This window comes from Zonotrichia albicollis, chromosome 11, assembly GCF_047830755.1.
Source record: "Zonotrichia albicollis isolate bZonAlb1 chromosome 11, bZonAlb1.hap1, whole genome shotgun sequence".
NCBI lineage: Eukaryota > Metazoa > Chordata > Aves > Passeriformes > Passerellidae > Zonotrichia > Zonotrichia albicollis.
In genome coordinates, this window is record NC_133829.1 from 14,872,312 (window position 1) to 14,896,621 (window position 24,310).

Consider the following 24,310-nt stretch of genomic DNA (forward strand, 5'->3'; position numbering starts at 1 on the left):
CAACCTTGACATTTACTGTGTAGATTTTTGTGAAATGGATTTTGAATTGCACTGTGATTGCACTGCCCATAGTTTGGAACAGAAATTATTTGACATGGGGATGGTGCAAATGTACAACAGGACAGTGACACAACAGCAGTGAGATCTAATGGAACCAGTCTTTCAGGCCCTAAAACAGAATTCATTTCCTTCAGGCACATCTTGACCTGATGGGGTGTCTATATGGTATAGTCAAATAATTCTCCCACTAAACCCTTTTAAGTAAACTTGGGGTTTTTTAAATACCTGCCATTCCTAGTGGAGAAATTATAAATTAAGGTTTAGTTTAATACGTGATTTTGTACTCACTGTGTACTCCCTGAAAAACATAAAAATGGTGAGTTCACATACCACTGTCAGACATAGTTCCTTTGTAAAAGAAATTACTTAGAAGTGAATAGTTTGCACATTTTTTCTGCCTTTTCCCTGTAAAGTTTGCCATGGCAAAGGCAGACAAAATCAACTCCTAGCACAGATGTTTATTACAATAAACTTCATTTATAATCAGCTGTGATAGACCATGTGGCTGTACCAGTTAAGTGCCTGAGTGATTATTGTAGTGTTTGTGTTCCAGATAATTCAGGGTCATGTCCAGTGGTGTAGTTTTGACTTGCTGCAAGTACATTAAACTGTTTAGTAATGGATGGGAAGACACAACCTCTGAAGTGTCTCCTCTTAATAACCATGCCATGATTCATGTGCTACAGTACTTAAGCATAATAGAACAAATTAAAGACAGAATAGAAGCTGTCTCTCTTAATTTCTTACAGATTTGCTATGTTTTTAGCATCTTACATTTGTTTCCTTCATTTAATTATTCACTCTACCAGAGAGGATTATGCCAGCTTTTCATTATAAACTGTCCCTGGAGATATGGAAGAAAACCTCTCCTAAGCTACCTTGAAGTTCAAAACCATTTTCAGTCTTGGAAACAGATTAACAACCAAATGTGAGGGTTTATTCCATCTTGTCAGAAATGAAAAAACTGCAGGTGGTAGTTACTGTACACTGTGATCTCATCATCATTGATCCTCATGCTGGAATCCCAGAAACTGTCATTAGATGGCATCCAAAGCTGTTTTGGGTGCCTCATAACCACTTGTTATTGATTGGCTCATCAGGTACCACCCTGCTCATCTACCCATTCATTTAAACAATGGTGTGTTACATTTGTACTGAAAATAATGATAATATATTTTTAAAAGGAGGAGAAATATTGAATAAAAATGCTGGTTTTGTAGAAATTAGAAGGATTAATCTTTCTCATTTTTCCCATTTTCCAATATAAACTCTGTCCACCCAGGAAATACAGAAAAGGTCTGAGGTCTGCCTCTATAGGGAGCTTGCCATAGTTTCAGCACTTAAAGATGAAATATTTAGGATTACAGAGGAAACCATAAAACATGAACTCTGTCTTCCTCTTTGTATCTGTGTAACAACTCATAAGGCATCTCTGGGTGTAGTAGCCTCTCTTTATGAATGGACATCTTGAAAGCAGGATTTCCTTTGAGTAGTTTCATTCTGTAAAGGAGATAATAAAATGTTCCAGTGTATTTTTCCTTGCTTTGGGGAGGACAGCAGGGGTTGACTTTGCTCTTTCTGTCTGCCTTTGGTTGAAGGTGATAATTGTGCCTGGACTTCTGTGTGCAGGCAGTGCCAAGATGCAGGATTATCTCCAGCTACAGGAGAAACAGGTGAGAATTGGTTTTCTAAAGCAGAGGATGGGTTTCCTTTTTTTTCTTTTAAAAATAATGAAAAGCTTCTGAGAGAGAAATGAGCTTTGAAAAATCTCGGGCAGAAAAGCCAGGTAACAGCATAAATGTATGGTGTTCAATGCTGATGGAACCTGCCTTGAATGAAAGTAAACGTTTTGAATTAGGTCCTCTGGTTTAGATCAGCATTTTTGCTTTCTCTGTTTCTCACTAATCTCTCTTGCATATAATTTCCAAGGCCTAGAAATAGGCAGAACTTTAGCCTTAAAGCTGGGGTGAGGGGCTGGGCCTAAAAGAGTATGAGTTGCATGCAACACAGAGTAGCTGGTGGGTTTCCTTTGCATTAATGTCAGTTGAAGTCCTTGAAGGTGGACACAAAAATGTCTGGTTTGTGAAGTTCTTTAATTTCCCACGCACTCATCCTCAAGGCACTGCTCCTTGGCCATGGGAAGGTCTTACTCCTGATTACTCCTAGTTACTCCTGGTTAAAATTACCCATTTTGTAATGTTTCCTTGATTGCATGTTTTTGCTACTCTTCAAAAAAAACAGACATTTTATGACAAAGTAGAAACTTTGTGACAATATTTGTTTTGCCTTTTTTTTCTTTTTCTTTTTTTAAACTATTACTTTAAAGATATTCTTCCCCCCCTTTTTTAGTTCCTGTCTCTGGTTCTCATATGGCTGCCTCTGCTTGCCAGCATTCTTTGAGCAGTTTTCTACCAACTGGAAAACAGAGGGATACAAGGAAAATTGATCTGCACCTAAAGCCAAAGGCTTTTCACACCGTCTCGAAAGAGCGGCCACGCTCCTTAGTGGACCTTAAGGCCTATAAAGACACAAAAATTTTAGTGGCAAAATTTTTGGAACATTCAAACTGTAATCTCCCTCCAGAAGTGCGTCACGTAGTGAACAGCATACGGTCAGTCATTAAATCTGATGAGAGACACATGGAAGAAGCCATCTTCAGTGCCAATATCATAGACCAGGTAGGCCACTGATGTTCTAAAGCTGTGTCCAGTTTCCATAGACAAATGCCTTATATAAATGTTTTTGCAGTTTAAGTTCTTCAGACAACTCCTACAGAAGCTCTTTTATAGTTACATGCCATTAGTAAGAAAGAATTTCTATTTATTCGGCAGCAATACATTTTACGCTGCAGTTCAGACAGAGAGCCTGGCTGTGCTTTCCAGGTGCCCAGTCCTGAGCCCTGACCAGCTGCAAGGACAGAAGCAGGAGGGGTGCTGGTGGGCTGAACCTCCTTTGGAAGAGTTTCAGTGTTAGCTTAAATGAAGTATTATTCAGCCTTTCCTTACCCCGTTTTCCCCATTCTTTCCTCCTCCCCTCCTGCCTTTCCCGCAGGTGATGACGAGCTCCCGGCAGGGCGCGGGCGGCTGCAGGAAGCGGCTGCAGGGGGATCTGCACCTGCGGAGCTGCGGCGCCCTGAGCTCCGCCGCGGCCCCGGCGCGCAGCCGGACCCCGCTCAGCCGCGCCCTGGAGCGGGAGCGGCCGCACAGCCTCATCGGGGTGTGCCGGGAAACCATCCTGTGACCGGGGTGCCCCGGGAAACCATCCTGTGACCGGAGTGCCCCGGGAAACCCTCCTGTGACCGGGGTGTGCTGGGGAACCCTCCTGTGACCGGGGTGTGCCGGGGAACCCTCCTGTGACCGGAGTGCCCCGGGAAACCATCCTGTGACCGGGGTGTGCTGGGGAACCATCCTGTGATCAGGGTGCCCGGGAAACCATCCTGAGACCGGGGTGTGCCAGGCAACTATCCTGTGACCGGGGTGTGCTGGGGAACCCTCCTGTGATCGGGGTGTGCCAGGCAACCATCCTGTGATCCGAGTGCCCCGGGAAACCGTCCTCTCCTCTGAGAGGGTCAGCAGGTATGTCATGGCAGCTGGGAGCTGTGGAAGAAACCAGGACTGGGACAAACAGAGCTAGTGGATGATTAGGAAAAAGTGTCTTCCTTTGGAATTCCACTTTTTTCCCCACAGCAGGATGAGAACGGCTGTTTTTCTGAATGTAAATTTCAGCCTTGATTTTTGCAAACTTTTAATCGATTTATTAGTGAAGATATAACAAGTGTTTTCCCAACCAGAAATGCATTTATTTCACTGTACTTACAGAAATGCTACTGATGCTGCCCAGCATTTCTTGAAAACCATTGCAAACCCACCAGAGACTGGCTGTACAACTTAAAAGTTGTATTTATTTAATGTACCTCAAAGTGTTTTAACTATCGTCAGTGTTTTAATAAAAAAGTATTTCTGGACTTTGCCTTTTCAACACTGATTTGGATACAAACGTAAAGGTGATTTATACACACATACACAGTGCTGCTTCTAATCCATTCCTGCAGTGTCTGTCATTCCAGACTAACTGATCTGTCCAGTTGAATCTGCTCCCCCCTCCCAGGGCTGCCCTTTTAAGCTGCAGCACTTGCTGCAGTGTGGTTTATTCCTGCTCTGTTCTGAATGTGCACCACTTCAGTCCTGCAGTAGTGTGTGACCAAGAATTGATGGCAAATCCTCTGCAGAGTGTGACCAAAAGATGCATTAGGGAAGAAGACTGAAATTCTGCATTTTTCACAAACTTTTTACCAACAGCAACTGATTGGAAGTTAGAAGAATTTTTATCTAGCAGAGCCTTGAGTATTTTCAAAAAGAATTGTTACTCTAATTCATAGTTTTGACAATTTTATTACTAAAACATATTATTGTGGTTCTGCTGTGTTTATGATTTATTTAACATTGATCTTTTAAAAAATATCAAAAAGTAAATATTGACACTGATTTCATTACCAGCATAAACACAGGTCTGCCAGCAACATCTTCCAGTGCAAGCTTCATCCTGGCTCTTTCAGAAGAAATTGGAAAGGCCTTAAAGAGAAGGTTCTCATAAAGAACCTACCACAGGTTGATGTTTCGAGATTTTAATTTTTTTGCAGCAGTGCTTGTCAGTAGCCTTAGTTTCCATTTGAGGTTTAATCATATACTGGTTTCATTTGTGTCACTCTGAGCTGGGCAGACATCCTGTGAAAAGGTCACAAAGGAATGTAGCTGAAGATTGGTAGTTTAAGTTTTACAGATTCATCCATTTTAATGTATTTTAATTATAGCATGCTTCTGTATTGATGTGAAGTTACAGTGACATCCAGTGGCAACAAGGTATGCTAATTGAAAGCTTCTACTCTCAAGATCATAATGATACACAAATTCCTAATTCAAGAGAATATTTCCTTTTAAAAAAAAATCTGTGACCTTTGCAACTGCACTTAGATGAAGAATTAAATGATCTTCTACTTGCAATTTTTTTACTATGTAAAGTTACACAACAAACAAAATAAGCAAGCTTCCTTTCTTATTTCAGATTTATTAGTGATAGGTTAATTCTTTCCTAAGGTCAGTTGCATGCAACACACTACTCCTTGAAGTACAGTCATCTAAAGCTCTTTAGTTACTGCATGGTAAGGCTTCTTAAGTCACAGTGTATTTTCTTCAAGGCCTTGGCCAAAAGAAAAAAAAATAGACAAAGTTACACCAATTAACATTTATGTCATAAGGAATACAACTTTACTACTAGGTTTTTATCTACACACATTCTAATACTGCTGATGGTGCTAGGTTATTTGTCAAAACAATTTACATTCAGAACACATTGCCTTAGGAATAAGAATGCTTTATAAAAGACAGAAACAGGTAAGCATGGCTTTCCCATTTTGAGCTATTATGAACAAAAAGGTAATATGCAAAAATTAAAGAAAAAAAAACCCCAGCCCAACACATACATTACACAACCTGTGCAATAAGTTATCCATGAAACAACTCTGTTAAATCATAAAAATCACAAGCATTAAAAATAAATATGTATCTAAATAAATATTTTGATTTTAATCTTGTGGCAATTATTCTTTATTTAGCATATGAAACACTTGTTACATGTTTATGTTCACACCTTGCCAAACAGGTTACACTTGTCATAACAATACCAAGTACTACAGTGGTTTTCTTTACAGTAGAGTCTAAAAGTTTGAACTGCACACATTCCTTTCCACTGAAATACCATCAATTCAGCACCAGTTTTAAAATTATGCAAAGTCATCAGTATTGGACCACTTTATGGGACTGGGATTTTTTTAACTTGAGGCAGCCAGAACTACTTCTAATTGCTTCTCTCTGCCATCTCCTGCAGTCTCATTCATCAAATATTCACATTCACTGTGTTATCAAACAAGACAGACATACATCACTCCACATAAAGGTTACAAATAAATATGTTTTAAGTTCTATGAGAAAAGAGTTTAGAAGATGTTCAAAATACTTAAATGTTTACAAAGATTTTTGTCTGTGATTATTGTCCTTGACCATCCTTCTCAACACTTTTTGTCAAAGAAATAGAAAGGAAGGAGAGAAAAGGCAGAGACACCTGTCTGTTCCTTGTTCTGGAGTCCTCAGGTCAGCTTCCAGGCCTTTCATTCATACAAAATACAAAATTCTCTTCAGTTATGACAGCTTCAGCTTGGATGGAAGATGTTAGATGTACAGGGGGGTCTCTTGACCTGTTAGGAGCCTGAACATGGCAGCTGGCATAGTCTTCATGTGAATCTGTCAATTGATTATACAGACATTAATAGAGCTAGTACTAGTTTAAAATAATCCAGAAGGCCCCATCTGTTTCTCCCTGTTGTCAAAGTGCATTTTTTGTCCTGGCTTCTATAGATCTTTTTCCTAGATTTTCTAGTTCAAAGTTCTCTGGTTTTAGGATGCTGGTTTGCTGTCTTTGTTTTTTTTTTTCATGTGGTTTGGGTCTTTTGGTTTGGTTTTGTTTTGTGTTTTAATTTATTAATGACAATTACATGATGTGACATCATATAGTTTTAAAAGCCACCTAAACACTTTTTGTTGATATACCCTGTTCCAATTACAGTAAAGTTTACAGGCCTTAAATAATAAGTAGCACAAACCTCTCTGAAAATTCATTCTGCTGTTCTGATATTAATGGAACTTAATGGATAGATTTGTATTCTATCTTCCTCTCTGTGGGAATGTCATTTCATATTTTCACCTAATTACAATATGATCTTCTGAACACAGAACTTGGACTTTGGCACCTGGTGTTCAAATGCCAATCAAGAGTTTGGTGGAACAGTTTCTCCTATGGCTAATGTCCAACCATGACACTAATGTACTTCAATTCCTTCCTCAAGGAGTCCTGGGGCTCCAGTCCCCAGTGCCAGAGGATTTCACAGACTGACAGAGCCCAAGGCTCAGGTAATCAGGTCTCCACCAGAACTGGACTTATTGGACAGCACAAGAAGAAGAAAGGGAAACTTTACTGACTGATAACACAGACCCTGACCAGCTGCCTTGGTATCTTCTCTTCAGGCTGTAAAGAAGAAAAGTTTCATGCTGTTTTCCTATGTTAGGTGAGAAGTTATACAGTGAAGGGGGACCATGGAGGGGCTGTTGGAATCTACAGCTTTGCTCCTGACAAAGAGCACATACTCTATTATGATTTGTCAGGTATCATTTCCCAGGAGGACACCAGCTGTCTGATTTTTGTCAGAGGAACTAGTTGGAGATCTGGCCAGGGTTCTGTACTTAGACTACCATTAAATTCAAGAGGGATTTTGAAAAACTGGACAATCTTGCTTATTCTTTGCTGATCTCGCTAGAAGTACTGGAGAGAAGTGACTTAACTTACTTCCAAGGTAAGTTGGAGATTAAATTATTAAAATGTATATTGGTTTGCATCTTTCAGACCTAGTAATTCATTTCTATGGCAGATGCTGTAGTGATAAGAGACATCTTCACAGCCAACATCCCTGAGTGATTTCTTCCTTTAATCACTTGATTTAATTCAGACAGTAGGTTGAAGGTATAGAAATTCAGGAATTCTTAAAAATGAATGGAAAAATGCAGTGAATGTGCATGATTAGTTGTTAAAAAAACCCCAGCTGTTAATTGTTTCTTATTAGTGCCAAACCTAATTTACTGAATTGGTGAATTTAATGCTGTGTTGACACACTTTTCCACTGAAACATACATTTTTTCAACTCTTTTACTTCCTTGCTAAAGGCTTTGTTCCCTTACCTCTCCCACTGAGTTGGACAGTGCTTGCACTATCTTCTCATGGGCCGTGGCCACCACGCTCTGCCCGTTGATCTCGATGATCCGGTGTCCCACTCTCACGCCGCCCCTCTCTGCTATCCCACCTCGCATCAGGCTGCAAATCTGCCAGGAGAAAGCAATGGTTACTGAGGTTTAGAAATACCATGTGGCTCTCGCTGGGACTTAATGAGTGGTGTCACTGTCAGGCTTCCAGAAGATGTTTGTTGAAAGTATTAATCAATGAGTTTTTAAATGTTACTTTAGGGTTTGTTAGAGGGAGGTTTTTTTTCTGAGATTTCTGCCTGTTATCATTTTCATTTTTAGTCTCCAATTGGGAACATAAAGATACCTTCCACAGTGATACAGATTGTAGCCACACAAATGTGGAGACAGAAGGAGAGAGATTTATGCACTGCTGGGACACAACCTCCTGTGCCCCTGCAGGGGAGGAGGGAGCTCTGCCCTCCAGGGTCTCGGCTTCCCTCTGCACTGCTCGGTGCTGCTGCCACAGGGAGCTCAGGATAGAGGAGCCAAGTTCAGCCATTCTTCTTTAACTGGCAGCTGAGGTTCCAGTAAAGAGCTTGGCACAATTCTGAATGTTATGACCCCTACAACAGGGTAATAATTCTACAAGAAAAATAATTCTACATTCAGCAGACACAGTCCCAGCAGACATTGCTACCTAAAGTATTTTGAGGTTGAAACATGCATAGAGTGCAGGCAGAAAGAAATCTCAATCTGGTGTGGAGTTGAGAGTGTTTCCTCCTTAGCAACAGTATCTATGCTGCAAGGGGACCCACCCTGGCAGGCCAGACTGCTGTGCATTAGATAGAAATTGCTGGCAAATTATTTCAAATTACTAAGTCCATGAATCACACAAGGCAGATAATGTACAGCTCCAACCTCTGGAACTAAGCAGACTTTATTAGCATTGGGATTTACCTTTTGTTGACTGAGAAAAACCAGTTCTTGGAGGAAAAGAAATGAGTGCTGGAGCATCAGCTAATGCCTGTTTCTGCAATTACTGGCAATGGTTAGAATGATATGCCAAGAATCATTATTTGCTGTGATCTGGTCGTTTGTTCAGAGCTAAATACAAGTATGGTAAGATGGGCTTGTGCCCCAGTGAGTTTGTTATCTAATTCAGAAGCACAGGATGGGGGGAGATGGCCAGTCTGGAACGTGTTGAAGATAAAACACTGTTTGTGGTTGACTGGAATATTTTCCTATACGGCACTAACAGCTTCCTTTAGACTCCTCTCCACAAATAACAATGCAATAAAAAGAGAAATCCCTTCTCACTTGATGTTCAAACTGTTTGATATGAGGAGTGAGAATATATTGCTATTCTATGCTTATAAAATATATATTATATTCTTTGCTTTGCCTTTCTCAGCATTCAGAAACAAAAAACAAAAATAAAAAAGCCCCAGAAAACCTCAAAACCCAACACATTCCTCCTATGGTGTGATTTATCTTCCACCATGCTCTCTCCAGGGGCTGAGTGTTACCTCCTGTAGTCCTTAAAGTATTTCTGGTTTCTATCACTTTACAGAATTGTTCTTGAATTTTAGTCACATACAATGGATTGTTTTGCAGGTAGTCTGCCTTCTAATCACACAGCTCACAAGAGAAGCTCTACTACACAGATCTCTTTTACAGAAAGCTCAATTCAACTCACTGTTAGCATAAGTTTGCTCCTTGCTGCTGGGGAGCAGTAATCAGAAAGGACAAAAAGCAGCATTTACCAAAAGAAACCCTGTAAATATATTTTTTGTGGTTTAAAAGAAAATAGAGATGCAGTAAGCTGAAATAAAAGGTTTTGGAGCAAATGGAAATGTGATCCCTCACCCCACCAGCATAAAGGAACAGATAATGGCTTGCATATCTGTCCAGAGCCCTTTTCCCTGCTTGGCTCTCAGAGCACTTTTAGCACTTTTAATACCATCAGCCAGTTTTTAATTTCCAACAGCCCCAGACATAGAAAGTGGTCTCCTCATTCAGGAATCCCTCTCCAGGGGAGGCAGGCAGCTTCCTTTTGTGAGCATTAAGTGTTTTAATGAGGTAGAAAGAGAAGCAGACAGAGGCTGAGTGGCTCTGCCCAGCCTCCCAGACCCTGCTAAGCCAGAGACAGAACACACAGAGAAAAAAATATTCTGCATTTACAGCACACATTTAGTGACTCCTATATTTGCAAGGGCTGACTCAAAGCAGCCTTAAGAGTTTTGTCTCCAGCCAGGGGAGCTATGACAGCTGAAGCTGGTGAGTTTAAACTGAGCAATATCTTTAAGTAAATATGATTTTATTCAGCCAGGACTCTTTAACTTGTTGTATTTGTTGAACATGGCAACAGCTATAATATTAGATAAAGCAAGACACATCTGCTTCTTGTAAGCAAGAGTCTAAATTCTATTGACTCTGTAAACTGAAGGGGAAAGAAGAAAAAAAAGAGGTGCAAACCACACTGGTTCAATCCACTCAGCTGTGACAGGTTTGCAGTGCCTTAGACCAGCTGCAGCACATCAGATGTGAAACTTCAGTAGCTTCACAATCAGTTTTATTGCAACTGCACACAGAGTAGCAAAGCATTAGGATAAAATAGTGCCAGACAAACGTTATTCTGTGTAAATGCCTTAATCATAACCTATTAAAATGAGATTTCTCCTCATCTCAATTTTATATTACAGGTTGAAACCCTGTACATTTTTTTGCCAGTTTAAATGACAGTAAACAAATGCAGGGAAGAAAGAATAAGATGTTCTGTAAAGTTTTACTGTATTTTTGGATAGCTTGTGCTAGGCTAGGGACAAGCTAGATAGTTCTCAGAGAAAGTGAGATTTAGACTGAGAAGTGGTGTTTTATCAGCAGTGAGAATATAACTGGTAATTCACAGATTTTTTTTTTTTTCCACAATCAAGAAAAAAAAAGTGATATACAAGGACCAAACCTAGAAGACAATAATGTGATACATAAGGACCACTTGTATTTAAATAACATAATTTTAAAAGAGCTGTAGCATAATGACTTTCAGAAGGTACCTGACAGGTCATCTAATGCTCACCTCCCCATCACACAACACTCATAGTTGTTATGTGTGTGCACAACATCCTTTTTTCAGCTGCTGCAGTGTCAGCATCTGCCTGGCACCCTGTGCAGGCAAAGCCAGCTCGGATGGGGTTTCTGTGGCAGCAGCTGCTCTGTGTGTTTATGGGCCATCCCCACTCTAATGGCTGTGCATCCTGCACAGATGAGATAGGCAGGGTGAAAAGGAACCACTGCAAGGCTGCTGTCAGGGGAGGCACAGAAATAAATCCCAGCTGCATGGATAATGAGGTAATGGCCTACCAGAAAGAGACATTTAATTATATCTGTTCTGACAAGCCATTTATTTCTTTGCTGTGCTAACGCTGAGCCAACAAAGAACAACAATATTACTTCTGGATCCAATCATAATTTGTAGCAACTGCTGGCAATTACAAAAGTACTTTCAAAGAGTAGAGTGTCAAACTACCAGAGAGATATATTTTATAGTTACGTTTTCAAATGTTGAAAGAGTTTTTCAGAGGAAAGGATTTTCCAGGCCCAGAGGTTTGTCTCCATAGCAGCCTAACAAAAGATGTTACTCTTATCTTTTTGTTCACTGGCTTTCATATTCAAACAGGCTTTTCATAGATGAAATGCACTGCAAGGCTTTATTTTTTCTTTTTCCTATATGAAAAGGATTTTTTTGCTGCTTTTGGTGAACTTTACATTTGATGTCATTTGAATGTTGTTCATTTAAGTGGAAGGAATGATGATCTGCCAGTGTGGTGACAAATGGCCAGTAGATGGAGGGAGCACACTGTGACAGGAAACAAGCAGAGACTGCAGGATTTACTAAACTGAGGCTGCAATCATGTAGGAGATGATTAGCAGGGACAAGATGAATAGATTGTCACAGAGACTGCCTGTCCATGTAAGGGCATGGCATGCTCCTAATCCACCACGGCCTGATCCATTTCCCCATCCCTGATCCCTCCCAAAGCTGTGAATGGGCTCCTGAAAACTTGATAATCACATGCAGTGATGCTTACAGGTATATAAATGTATTCCCTTGTTTGGTCATGGCACCAGTGGAACATACAAGACTTACTAAGGTGAGCAATAAACCTCTATGAGATCAGGTGAAACCAGATCCTGGGATAGGAACCACTTAGAGTTCATCCAGCTGGAGCAGAGGTACAGCAGTGCCTTTATAGGTAATCTTAGGCAGGAACATTTTAAACTTGTGGAGTAGTAATTAACTGAGAGATGGCCAGGACAGCTGCAAACCCACTCCCGAGCCATCTGAAGTGCAGGAAGGCACATGCACCACATCTTACAGTTACCTGCTCCTTTTCCAGCTCTCAAAGGGTGGCAAACAGAAATCTGGCAACTTCAATCAATGCATTTCACAGAACAAGGAGCAGAGCCCACAGCCTTTGTGATGAGGTTTTCTGTGTGAGCAGCCAGATTATTTTTTTCCCTAGACTGGATGGTGATGGTCCTGCCCTACAGCCAGTCCCTGCTGCTCGTGGCAGCCCCCTGGAGGGCCAGTGACTACCTGGGTTAGTTGTGTGGGGAGTTTGCTCTGGAAAGGTGGCAGAGAATGGCTTGGGAAGGAAGAACTGAGAGAGGAGGAGGCTGAGCTGCCTGGGGTAAGTGTTCACTGCCACATTTGTTCTCCTCTTTGCTGCTGCTATTGCAGGGAAGCTGCAGCACACAGAGGAGGGGTACCTGGGCCACAGCCTATACAATTGCTTTGTAATGAGAGGTTAGCTTTTATAAGAGTTTTGTATCAATAACAGGAGGTCACAATTATATTCCCATGCCTACTACCATGTGATCCACATAAATTATGCACAGCAGAAGAAAAATTAAAAGTCTTATTGAGTGTGTAATGAAATTTTAAACAGAGAATCAGAATCAGATCCAAGATTGAAGTGCTATAATTCTAAAAACCTTTTTCAGCATAAGGTTTACTTGCAACTCTGGCACTAATGACAGTTTTACATGATCAGGCTATTGCACCAAATAATCTGGGCTATAAATCTTGTTGCTTTATTATGTAGGAAAATCCCTCACGAATTTCTCCCAGTGTCATCCATTTGCATTATATTACTCAGAGACTGTAAGGTTTTAATAAACAGTAGAAAAAGTGAGGTCATGCAAGATTCTCTCAGTAGTTCCATACGTTTTTTGAAAAAGACAAAAAAGTGAAGGGAAAAACCCCAGAACAATCAATGAACACAGAAACTTACAATTCCATTCTGTACACTGAAGCCCAGCTGGTATTTTAAGTCTGGCCGTTTTATAAGGACAGTAGTCACAGGAGGACAGCTGACAATGTTCAGTTTGACTTGTGTCTGATTCTTGAGTCCCTGTAAGATATTCCAAAAGTCAGTATTTCTGAAATTAATCTTACTGAGCCCTCATCTGTGATTTCCTAATTGCAAGAGTGTTAAGCAGCTGATCTGAGAAAGACCAGTGAGAATTAACAGAAATTGATTGCTAACTTAGAGATACATTTCTCTTATTTATTTCCCTTGCTATTTGGCTCAACAAAACATTAAAATTTTGCCTGTAATTACTACAGAAATTTAAACAAATCTTCCAATAAAAACCCAAACTGACTACTGCTTGCTGTTTCTCAGCGTCTGGCTAATTAATCTCCTGCTTCTGCTGCTCTTGGTAGATCTGCACAGACATCAGATTTAGTCTCCATGACTAAAGATAATGCATTCTGGAATTCCATTGTGTCTGCAGAGTCTTCATCTGCTCACTTGATCTGTCCTGCAGTCTTCCAGCCTCCATCCATTTTATCTGCATGGAACCCAAAAATGCATAGGAGATTTTAATCTTATTTTATGCTGGAGGCTGTGAGGAAGCTTAAAACTTTGAAGACAGCTGAGTAACTTAATTTAGGCAAGCTTCACAGACATGGCCTCATTTGTTATAGCCCAGTAACAAAACTGTAACACGTTCTCCAGCCCTAAATTTCTGTGCATTATCACTCCTTAATCTCTAATTCTGCTTTTTGTTAATGACAGAATTACTGGGGTTTTTTGCAGTGATATGAAAAATTGTATCTGCTGGAAATCCACAGGATCACTTGTCAGAAGATTACACCTGTGTTGTCCTACGATCTACAGCATAGAGTTGTAAGTCTGGGGTACCTTTATGATCCCTTGGCATGTTGCAAGAGGTAGACCAACTAAACTGGTGCCATTAATGGACATAATTTGGTCTCCAATGCTCAGTTTTCCTGAACGTGCTGCAGGGCCTCCATTCATCATGTTGGCCAGGATAACCGTGGGTAGAATGGATCCCCATCCAGATTCCACAATCACTACCCCAAGAATTTCTCCCTTCTGTTTTTCTAGCTGGAGCTGCAATTAAAAAGGAAAAACATTTTTTTTGCTTTGATTTGTCTGACTTTGAGCATAAGTATGTCACTTGTTCCCAAATAACATCTACAAATCACAAACCAAATTCTGTTCTTTGCTATTAGGTACTTAATGACTTCAGTGTTAACTGTGGAACACACAGCTGTTTCTTTTCAGGGGCATCCTCCACTTGTTTGTTGAAGGTCATAGAGGTTTAATAGGCAAAGCACTCACACATGGTTAGCTGTGATGGACGTGGTGGAACTGGATGCCAAGGGAATGAATGCTAAGGAAGTTTCTGTCCCTGGAACCAGAGGGGGAGGCTCTAACCTTTTGTGGCTGAGGCAGTGCCTGCCAGTCAGGCCTTGTTCAGCTCCACTCCTGCCAGCACTGCTCAGGTTGTCTCTTGATCTCAGGGCTTGTCTGTCCTTCTTTTCAGGCAAGGATCTCTTAATGATTATTACCATTATTATTGTTATTAATATTGTTAATTATTGAATATACTCGTGCCTAGCATGTTCATGTAAGATCCCTGACGTGCTGTAAATGATGCCTTCTCCTGAGCTGTCAGTAACCACAGCACAGCTAACGCCTATAAAGTAGAGCAGGAGTTTAAGTAGACAGCAAGCTCTTGAAGCAAATACAGGGAATTATTTCCTCTCAAGTGTGGAAGGACAGGGAATGCTGATGGCCAGCTGACTTCTGCTGGAGTTATCTTTTGCAGAAAACCACAACTCTGCCAGCTCTTTCTGTGTCAGTGCTTAGGTGAAACAAAATCACCTTACACTGTGTACTGTGAATAGCACAGAGCTTATCTAGCTCAGATGTAAATGTATTTTATTACTGTTTTTATCAATGGAAACAGAAAGACCCTGAACGTGAAAACAAGAAAACCTGATAACCCATAAAGCTGGTTTTAAAACACAGGACTGATGAAGGACACATCTTGAAACTGTAATATCATCTTTAAAATTGCAAAAAAAAATATTTTTGAGAATATTTCTTTTACTCTGAAAAAAATTGGATCAATTTGAAATGAAAATCCAAAAGTAGTTTACCTCTTTGCAGTTTTCTGAATTGGAGAAGTGTATGAGATCATCATTGTACATCTCTTGGGTGTTGATGATATCACTGTATTCTTTCTGACTGAGATCCTCTGGGTTAATTCCATTGGCTCTTAAAAACTCTTGGTAAGCCACACTGAAAGCCTGACCAATTGACTGAGCTATGAGCTGTGCCTAAAATGTAGAAAAAAGCAGCTCAGAGAAAGGACAGATCAACAGTTTAGCAATGAAACCACAAGAAACCAGGAGAGAGATTGGATTTTAAGACAGAATCAAAATAAGGATCCTGCAAAGTTTTTGTATTAGCATGGGTATAAAGTCACTTTAAGGTCTGCTGTACAGAAAGAACCCATTACACTCAGAATCAAATTGCAAACTCCATTAAACCCCCTGCTGCTGTCCCCTGCTCAGTACTCTGCAGCAGCAAGCAGCCATATGCTGCCCATGCCCTGTTCCAGTGGGCACTGGAGAGGCCTGGCTGCAGCCCAGCCCGAGCAGAGCTGTGGAAGGGAGCCATGAGCCCTGCTCTGAGCACAGGCTGCCTGCAGGGCTGAGGAGAGCAGGGCTGCTCTGCCTGCACCCACGGGTGTGCACTGATGGCTCTGCCTGTGCTGTCCCCTGCTGCTCCTGCCCCTGCCTCTCCAGGACTGAAAGCACAGCTCCGACACAGCATCTGCTCCCCTGCTCCTGCCACAGTGCCTGTCCCAGCATCCAGGGATAGCCCTGCTTACCCACTGCCCATCCAGGGCAGTGTTCCCATTAGCACCTCGACTGGCAATGGCAGGGAGCATTTCAGGAGTGCAGCCAGAGCCACCATTCAAGCCTGCTAATGTTGAGAACACCCATTCAAAAGCCCCTGTCTTTCTTAAATTTTGGAGCACTTAACTGCACATTCCACTAGATGGCAAGGGAACACAGAAAAACAGAGATCAGTAAAAGGAATGTGTAGTCATTTTTTCTACATTTGAATTATGTTTTTCTTACTCTGGGTTTACTGCATCTCATAGGAGAATGCCATTTGAGTTTTTCATGGTTTTGGATCATCACTTGTGTGGTCATTGGGGCATGAGAGTAACTCCTGAAGATATGAGACATTAATTGCACCTTACATGCCCTAAAAATATTACTAACCAAACCTGTATTCTGGAAATGCAACACAGTTTCTTAGACAGTCAGTATCTTTTAAATGCATTTCAAATGCATGGGGTTTCCTGGCCATTATAAATCTGTATCTTCTTACAATCTATTGATCAAGTGTTTTCTTTGATGCTAAAAGGTTGTTTCTGTATTTCATTTGTGCTGCTGTACACAAAAGCACCAGTCTGCTTGACTGGAAATGACTTTAGAAAATCGAGGACACCAGTCACAAATTGTTTCTTCACATTTTAAACCATATTTTCAAGTCTTTGCTCTATACTAGAGGTTTGTACAGAATCATACAATATGCTGAGCTGGAAGGGACCCATCAGGATCAAGTCCAACTCCTGGCTCTGCACAGGACTTCCCCAAAATTCCACCCTGTGTGCCTGAGAGCATTGTCCAAATGCTTCTTCAGCTGGGTCAGGCTTGGTGCTATGACCACTGCCCTGGGCAGTATTGGTAGTGCAGAGGTCACTCAGGACATTTTCATATCATTCCATTATTAAAATTCATCACTCATTACTGAGTCCTTCTGATCTCCATTGCCATTGCTTTCTCTGTAGTTCATCCTCTGCTTTTGCCTTCTTTCTACCTTCCCAAAGCCATCATCTCCAGATGTCATGCTCTGTTCTATTGCTGCCAGTAACAGCCAGTTCTTACATCTTAATTACATCTCTATCTCTGAGGTCTTATGAATGTTTATGAAAGCATTATGCACAACTTAGAGATAATGTAATTAAGTTGCTTGAAAAGGTTATCCAAGCAAAGCTGTGACAGAGCTGAGCTAACTGGGTCTCAGAACAACCCCGATCTAGAACTCTAACCTTTAGACAATGCCATTTCTCCTTCACAGGCTTAATTGCTTTAAAATAATGAAAATGGATTGCTTAGCTCAAAATATATGCAACCTCTGAGTTATGACTGTCTGACCCAAAGAACTCCATTATTTTTAATTGGTATTATATCTAAATATATACCTAGAAGTTATATCTATAATTGTTCCTATAATAACAGTGATGACAAATACTTTGTACTGCCTCTTACTGTCAAGTTAGAAACAGAACAAATTTTGCTTTTTCTGTTTTACTGGCTTGGTACATTTTTCCATTAATGTTTTAGGTTGAAGTTCCTTCTCTGCCACTTCAGACAGAAGTACCTAATTCACTACAATCCCAAACCCAGATATACAACAGCAGTAAAGCAACGTTATCTTCTTTTGTCACAAGAGGTATGGGATGGCACATCAGCACTTTTCACAACAGTGAAACAGGATGTACAGCAGAGATGGACAGAATTCTATGATTCTGTATAAAAATTCTAGTTTGTAATCTTTGCTAGGGATGAAGAGTGAGAACTGAAAAATAAAGAGCTGAATGTGTTCCTAAACACCAAAGGATCAAGTGGCATGTTTGAGAGTACATACAACTAGAGGTCAGTAGCCACAAGGAACTGGGTAGAGGGCAGCTAAGGCAGTAGAAAGGACTTGGCCTCAGTTAAGAAGAAGTCCAGAATGGTTCCAGCTCATTCCAAGTGCCTGGAGGCACATATGTCATTTTGTGCCAACCCACTGGACAAAAGGAAATAATCCAGGATGAATGAGCAGTTTGATATCCCACAGGTTAACTTTACCCATGAATGGCCATTGACTTCAGAGCTCTCTCCATGACCTACATTGTTTAAATGAATGGATCCATTTACTTACATCCTCTGACTCAAAGACGTGGCAGATCATTTTGTACTGCTTCTTGCCCTCCTGGGCCCCGGGGGTGGTCTCGATGCAGTCCTGGGAGGCGGAGCGGGGCATGCGGCGCCGCGCCATCAGCACCACGATGTTGCCGATGTCGGCGATGTAGGAGATGGTGCGCAGCGCGTGGTCCATCATGGTTTCCTGCACACAGCAAGGACAAACAGAGCAGTTGTGCATGCCTGCTGCTCTCCTGCAAATACTGCAGCTGCCCTCTGCTTGACAGCCTGCTGCTGGAGAAAGACAAAAGCTACAGAAGCATCTCCTAAGGGCCCAGACTGGGTATTCCCTCCAGTCAAAGGGAAGCAGAGCAGCTGTCCAAGGCATTGGCTTCAATGGAACTGTTACCTGAGCAAATGGTTGCTGCTGTAAAGCAAGAAAGAAGAGCTATGCTACTGTTTTACATTTATTTTCATGCTGTTGGAAAATTATGTTGCTGTTGTTAGGATGAACTGTACTTAAGAAGATAGAAAGGGCACACCTGAAACCTGCTTCTGGCTGGGGTCACTGATCAGTTTGGAGAGTTTTTCCAGGTTTTATCTATTGCTCAAACTAGAAACAACCAGAAGCATAATAGTTGTACTGATTAAACTAGTTGAGTATATGTCCTGACCATCCCTGTCCCTCACCTTAATAGCTAAAAGCCTCCACCAAATTCCATCTTAATTGCAACAAAAACAAGTGGTACAAGTTAATTCACAATTTTAATATTTTATATAAGCCACAGCATTCTTTATGTAAACAGCTTGGCACTAGTTTAGCATCAGTTGAACAATTTTCTAAGGCCTAAGGAAGAAGGATTGTTCTTCAAGTCAACAAAAGTAATTGTTTTAAGAATTTCAGTACAATTTAACTTGACAGACAAAACTACAAATTACTGTTGTTTCATAGAACCACTTGTCTTGCTGAAGATAATCACTACCCATAAAATTATTGTAATGATTCTTCTCAGGCTTGAAATAATGCTTATCCCAACCTATGAAAAGTAATGATGGTTAAGAGATGGCTTGAGGAGTGTCTCTAAGGGCTGCAGGGGCTCAGGAGGATTTACAGCACTTCTGTCAGAATGGAAAAATGTTTTATAATGGACATGTCTCAGCAGGATGCAGGGAGCTCTGCAGAGATAAGAGATAATTGCTTTTCAGCAGTGTGCACCAAGTATTGTGTAAGGGTGTAATCATACATGCAGTGTGCACAAGAGTGAATGCATTGGGAAAATGAAGGCATTTCATCTCACCTGCCAAGAAAGCCTTTCTGCCCATATCATCACACAGAGGTTACTTAAATGGCTTGAGTTTTTTTTTATTTTCCCCTTGTAGGTGTGAAAGCAATCATTCCTCCATCCCTCCCACATTTTTCCTGTTAATAGTAAGGCAAATACTATCTAGTGAGTGTAAACATAAGTTTACTTTTGACTTACTTATGACTTGACTTTTTCCTTTGTCTCTCCATATTCCTCTGTACTCAATTTTCCATTACCAATATCTTTTTCACCCCTCTCCTTTATTACTTTCCCATAAATCCCTCCTGTCTATTTGCCTCTCTCCTTTCCTTTATCCCTTTTTCAGTCCTATCCATTCCATCCTTGTTGTCCTTATATTTATCCTTAGCAATTCAGCCTCTCTCAGGCTTTTCTGAAGCTATTGTTCTCCTGTCTAGATTGCGCTTTCTCAGATTCTCCCTTCTTTCCCATGGAATTCATTCAGAATCTTGTTTGTTGCTTCTCTTGAAACCCAAAGAACAGCTGAAGGGAAAAACCCAAGCATTCCTCCAAGCTTTAAAGTGCTCTAGTCCTGTGGGATTGTGAAGACAGCCTAATGAGTCAGGCGATTTAGTGGAGTCAATCATGCACCAGAGGCTCTGCACATCCACATTTGTGAGCTCTACATCTTTATTTTTCTTTCTTCATTTTCCCAGCTGCTTCACTCCCAGCTTCTCTTCACTGACTGAGCAAGAAGCTGGGAGAGGCTGCTGTGGCTTCTGCAGGTTTGGGGCTTTGTGGGGCAACCCCACAGAGCTGTGGCACAGGGAAGAATTCCTCTCCTATCAACAAGGCACGTGGGCAAGCATAAGGCAACTCCTACTTCATCCCTACTAACCAGGTGCTTGATGGCTGAATGTATTCAGCAACTAAATGCATAAACACCCAGGAATGGCAGGGGTGCCATTTCCTTGTGCTGTTCAGGGCAACGCAATCACCACTGCTGGCTCTCTTCCAGCCTGGGAGTGCACCTGACTGGTGCTGCTCAGCATTTTGAACCTTGCTGCATGTCATTTCCTGAATGGGAATTTTACATTTTCATTCAGCTGTTGCCTCACGTGAGCTGTACAACACTACAGATGGATTAAAACACATGGCATGCTGCAGAAACAGGGTTTATGTAATTGCTAAAGCCCTGAAAGTACAGATTGTCTCTGCCAGCTGCCACCCCAGCTGAAATAGACCCATGGTAATTATACCAGCCAGGACCTTCACTAGCACTGAAAAGTGTTACCAAGCCAAAAATGCTAAAAAGTCATGGGAATATTTCTGTTATAGCTCTTTGAAACACATACTGTAAAAAGAAACACAAACAAAACCAAACCAGCAAACAAAAAACACAACCAAAACCCCAGGGAAAACACTAGAGCTTGGAATTAGAACAATTTCCACTATTACTATTTTCATCTGGTTGAACAGCTCAGACATTAGACACCACTTATGATGGAGCATTGCATTTTGCATCACTACAAACCTCAGGGGATCAGAAGAGTAAGATGCCAGTTCCTTTGACAGTTTGTGGGCTACTTCAAAGGACCTTTCCTTTTTTTTTTAAACATTGGTGTTCAGCTGAAATGCTGAATTATTTAAAGAAGTAAGAAGAGTGACTTCCACTAAGACTAATCCTTACTCAACAGACACTGTACCTGTTAAGCCATACATTCCAGCTATAAACTGTAGCTCTTCATTTATCAATAACATCCCCTAAACAAAAGAAAACTTGACATGATTTACTTCTGACAAAATGTTCTTAAAATTGCCCTTTTCAATGCCTCTCATAAGAATGAAAATTTGAAGACTTCCTGTAAGTATGATAAAAGTTATGAGATCTTGTGAGATTACTAAATATTGGATCCATGTATAAATTATATGTATTTAGTTGTAAATTCCTCAAAACCTCCTTTTGATGAAGATCACCTCTTGTTGAATAGACACACATTCCTAAAAGATGAGGCTGATCAATGCTGTGCTCTCCAAATGCTGCTTTTATATGAACCATTAATAATTTACCTTAGTCAATAGGATGGTGGCTCAGATGTGATTTATGGAAAAAAATTGAGATGAAATGTTACAAATGGTAGTATATGAACGGCTTAGTCAAAGCAGCAAATGACTTCCCTGTTGGACTGTTAATCTGGGTTCTGAAGCTGTTCCAGAGGAGTGATGTACATGCATTCTAAAAGGCTTTTGAATATTTTTTTGAATTGAGTTGAATTATAGCTCAATTATAGCAAATGCAGACATCTTCCAACACATCAAATAAGCAAAGCCGGTGTCAGTCTTGTCAGTCTATTGGCAAGTGCTAGAACAATAGGAGCTCTTTCTGACTACTCTGAATACCTGAATTTATCCAGGTTCAATAAAGTGTCCCACTAATTGTGTAAGAGCACAGTCTAACTCAACATTGTTCTCCAAGAGTCTAAATCCAACTTACCTGTGTGTCTGCATTTAGAACTTTGATTCGCTGTGTGGAGATGAACAGATCCACTTCAGTCAAGGCTTGGGAATCTCCCTCTGAGGTCTAAAAGATAAATTATGTTTTACAAGAGAATTTTTAATTTTCAGAATGACAAATTCATGGACTGCTTCAAGCATAATGTGATGTGAGACAACTGCACTTAAAACCATTACAGAGCTGGCTATTCAAAGGTGTTTCTAAAGACATGCAAAGAGTACATTTATTGCATAGACAGAGTGAAGCCTACTCTGATATCCTGGGTAAGAGAGAATTTTTGGAACCTGTGGGATTGACAGCTCAAGCATTAAAATTCTCTATTTTTAGCCAAAACAGGTGAAAAAGTAAGGCTGTTTTTTCCTTACTTTCTCACTGATGCACTTCAGTACTTGAGGCACCAGACTTGAGAAAGTAGGAGAACTGAGAAGGTGACTTAGTTCCCATCAGCTGTTTAGGCCTTGCCACCTTCAGTGAGCTCACCAAAAAAAGTGCAAACTGATGCTCAGTGCTGGGGTGGGGTTTAGGACTTTTTTTTTTTTAGCTTTTTGGGTTTTTCCTAGAAAACAAAGAACCAAGCACTGAACTAATGTTTCTCTCATATCACAGAAGGCCATCGGGGGACTTTTAGACCTCAGCTGCTTCTGAGCACTGCTCACTAGGGAGACACTTCCATACCCCATCAGAGGGCATAGTCACGGAGCAAGAGGGATTATTACAATGTAATGTCACACCCCAATGTGAGTCCTGGCTCTGTCCACTTGAGAAAACAGGAGAAGAGGTGGCAAAGCAGCTGCTACCTCTCCCTGAAGCATTGTCCAAGAGCTTCCCTAGTTCTCTAGTCCAGCAGGAACATATGGATTCCTGCAGGCTGCTTGGGCACAGGCACCACTGCAGCTGGTACTGAGCAGCACCTGTGGCAGCAGCCTCAGAATAAAATAGCCACAGATTGTCTCAGCCTGGGCTAAAGGCAGGCACCAGTCTCCAGGTCAGACACTGGCTCATGATGAGAATTATGTATTTGCTAATCCTTTTTGGAGTTATAAAGGCTTAGCTATGCCTATAATTCATTTAGATTCATTTTATTCTAATTATCTTCCAGCAAAACAGAAAGCAAGCACATACTTTGGCAGATACTACTTGTATTGCTCCCATCCTTATGGTGATATTTTTGTCATCTGTATTTAGTTATCTGAAGCATTGTTTCTAACAGTGCAATGTTTCCTGTATGAATTGTTCCAGCTACTATGTGGTGAATTTATTTTGGTTTTAAATATCAACAATAACAATAAATATACAGTAAGGCACAGGCACAGGAAGTACGTCTTGCTGCTTTGGTTAGTAAAATCAAAATAAGCGTTACATTCAAAAACATCTCCCAGATAACAATGGCTGTGCATCTGCAGTAAACAAATCACAGGTATTCAACAGGAGAAGGGCAGCAGACAGGCACTCCAGCAAATGAACAATGAAGAAAATGAGTTCATTTTACTCCATTCACTATTCTACTGCAGACCAAAGAAGAAACCAAAATGACAACTTTATGAGGATCTGTAATGAAAGACATGACACTCCATGGAAAACAAGGACAACAAAAATGCAAGTAAACATTAGCATTCAAGAAAAACAGTTTACACACCGCTTTTTTCTTGATTTTAGCCGCCTTTTGCATCCTCTGAGGAACAGCATAAAAAAAAGAATGCAGACAGATGTACACAAAGGGAAAGAGAAAACACAGTGTGGGAAGTCAGGGAAACTTGGACTGTGAATCCAGACTGCTGAAAGTAAAAAACTGGGAGCAGTGGGGGAATGATGTGCAAGAGAGAAAGATTTGTTTATACCTTATGCAGTTCTCAAGCATAATTGGATTTCATGGCATTGTGCACATTCACAATTGATTACAAAAGAATTGGAACTAAAGTGTTGTCTGTTATCAGCTGCTCCCAACACTTATCCTGCCAAAGTTACAGCAGTCAGAAAGGGCAGCACATGCATCTTAAACCCAAGGTTTTGTCTCCATGTTGATCACATGTCCACATGTAGCTGTTGAACAAAACACAGCTCAAGCTCCCTGCCATGCCTGTCTAGAGCAGTCAGGTACCCCTGACAGATTGGGGTTGGTATTAATACATACAACAGTTTTTAGGGAGTTAATTGCAATCAACAATTACTTACTGTAATTTGAGATATCACAATATGCTAAATAGAAACAGAAAGGTTTGGAAAGTTTAAAAAACTGGACCTTTCTTGCATTCCACTTCTTTCTAAATGCTAAATCAATTATCAGTCATGACAATCTCTTGTAAGTGGCCTTTCCAAACTTGTTTTCTTCAAAACCATGCAAATTTTAGCAATTAAATATTTCATTGACTATGCACATACT

General features: G+C 40.8%; 2 protein-coding genes across 10 annotated transcripts in view; one reads left to right on the top strand and one right to left on the bottom strand.

Annotated features, from left to right (window-relative positions):
• Positions 1-5,368, top strand: part of ENTREP2 (endosomal transmembrane epsin interactor 2) — an 86,751-nt gene extending 81,383 nt beyond the window's left edge. For all 8 annotated transcript variants that reach the window (XM_074549472.1, XM_074549469.1, XM_074549473.1 and 5 more), the window contains 3 exons: positions 1,659-1,733; positions 2,410-2,738; positions 3,112-5,368. In XM_074549472.1, coding sequence (XP_074405573.1) covers positions 1,659-1,733; positions 2,410-2,738; positions 3,112-3,300 — 593 coding nt within the window. In that variant the 3' untranslated portion in view covers positions 3,301-5,368. The remainder of the gene's footprint in view (positions 1-1,658; positions 1,734-2,409; positions 2,739-3,111) is intronic.
• APBA2 (amyloid beta precursor protein binding family A member 2) overlaps positions 3,803-24,310 on the bottom strand; it is an 82,656-nt gene continuing 62,148 nt past the window's right edge. The window contains exons 6-13 of one of the 2 annotated variants that reach the window (XM_074549476.1): positions 23,567-23,602; positions 21,910-21,996; positions 18,173-18,358; positions 15,325-15,504; positions 14,057-14,269; positions 13,142-13,261; positions 7,845-7,985; positions 3,803-6,356 (exon numbers count right to left, since the gene is read on the bottom strand). In XM_074549476.1, coding sequence (XP_074405577.1) covers positions 6,285-6,356; positions 7,845-7,985; positions 13,142-13,261; positions 14,057-14,269; positions 15,325-15,504; positions 18,173-18,358; positions 21,910-21,996; positions 23,567-23,602 — 1,035 coding nt within the window. In that variant the 3' untranslated portion in view covers positions 3,803-6,284. The remainder of the gene's footprint in view (positions 6,357-7,844; positions 7,986-13,141; positions 13,262-14,056; positions 14,270-15,324; positions 15,505-18,172; positions 18,359-21,909; positions 21,997-23,566; positions 23,603-24,310) is intronic. The other variant, XM_014267578.3, reaches the window with a different exon arrangement.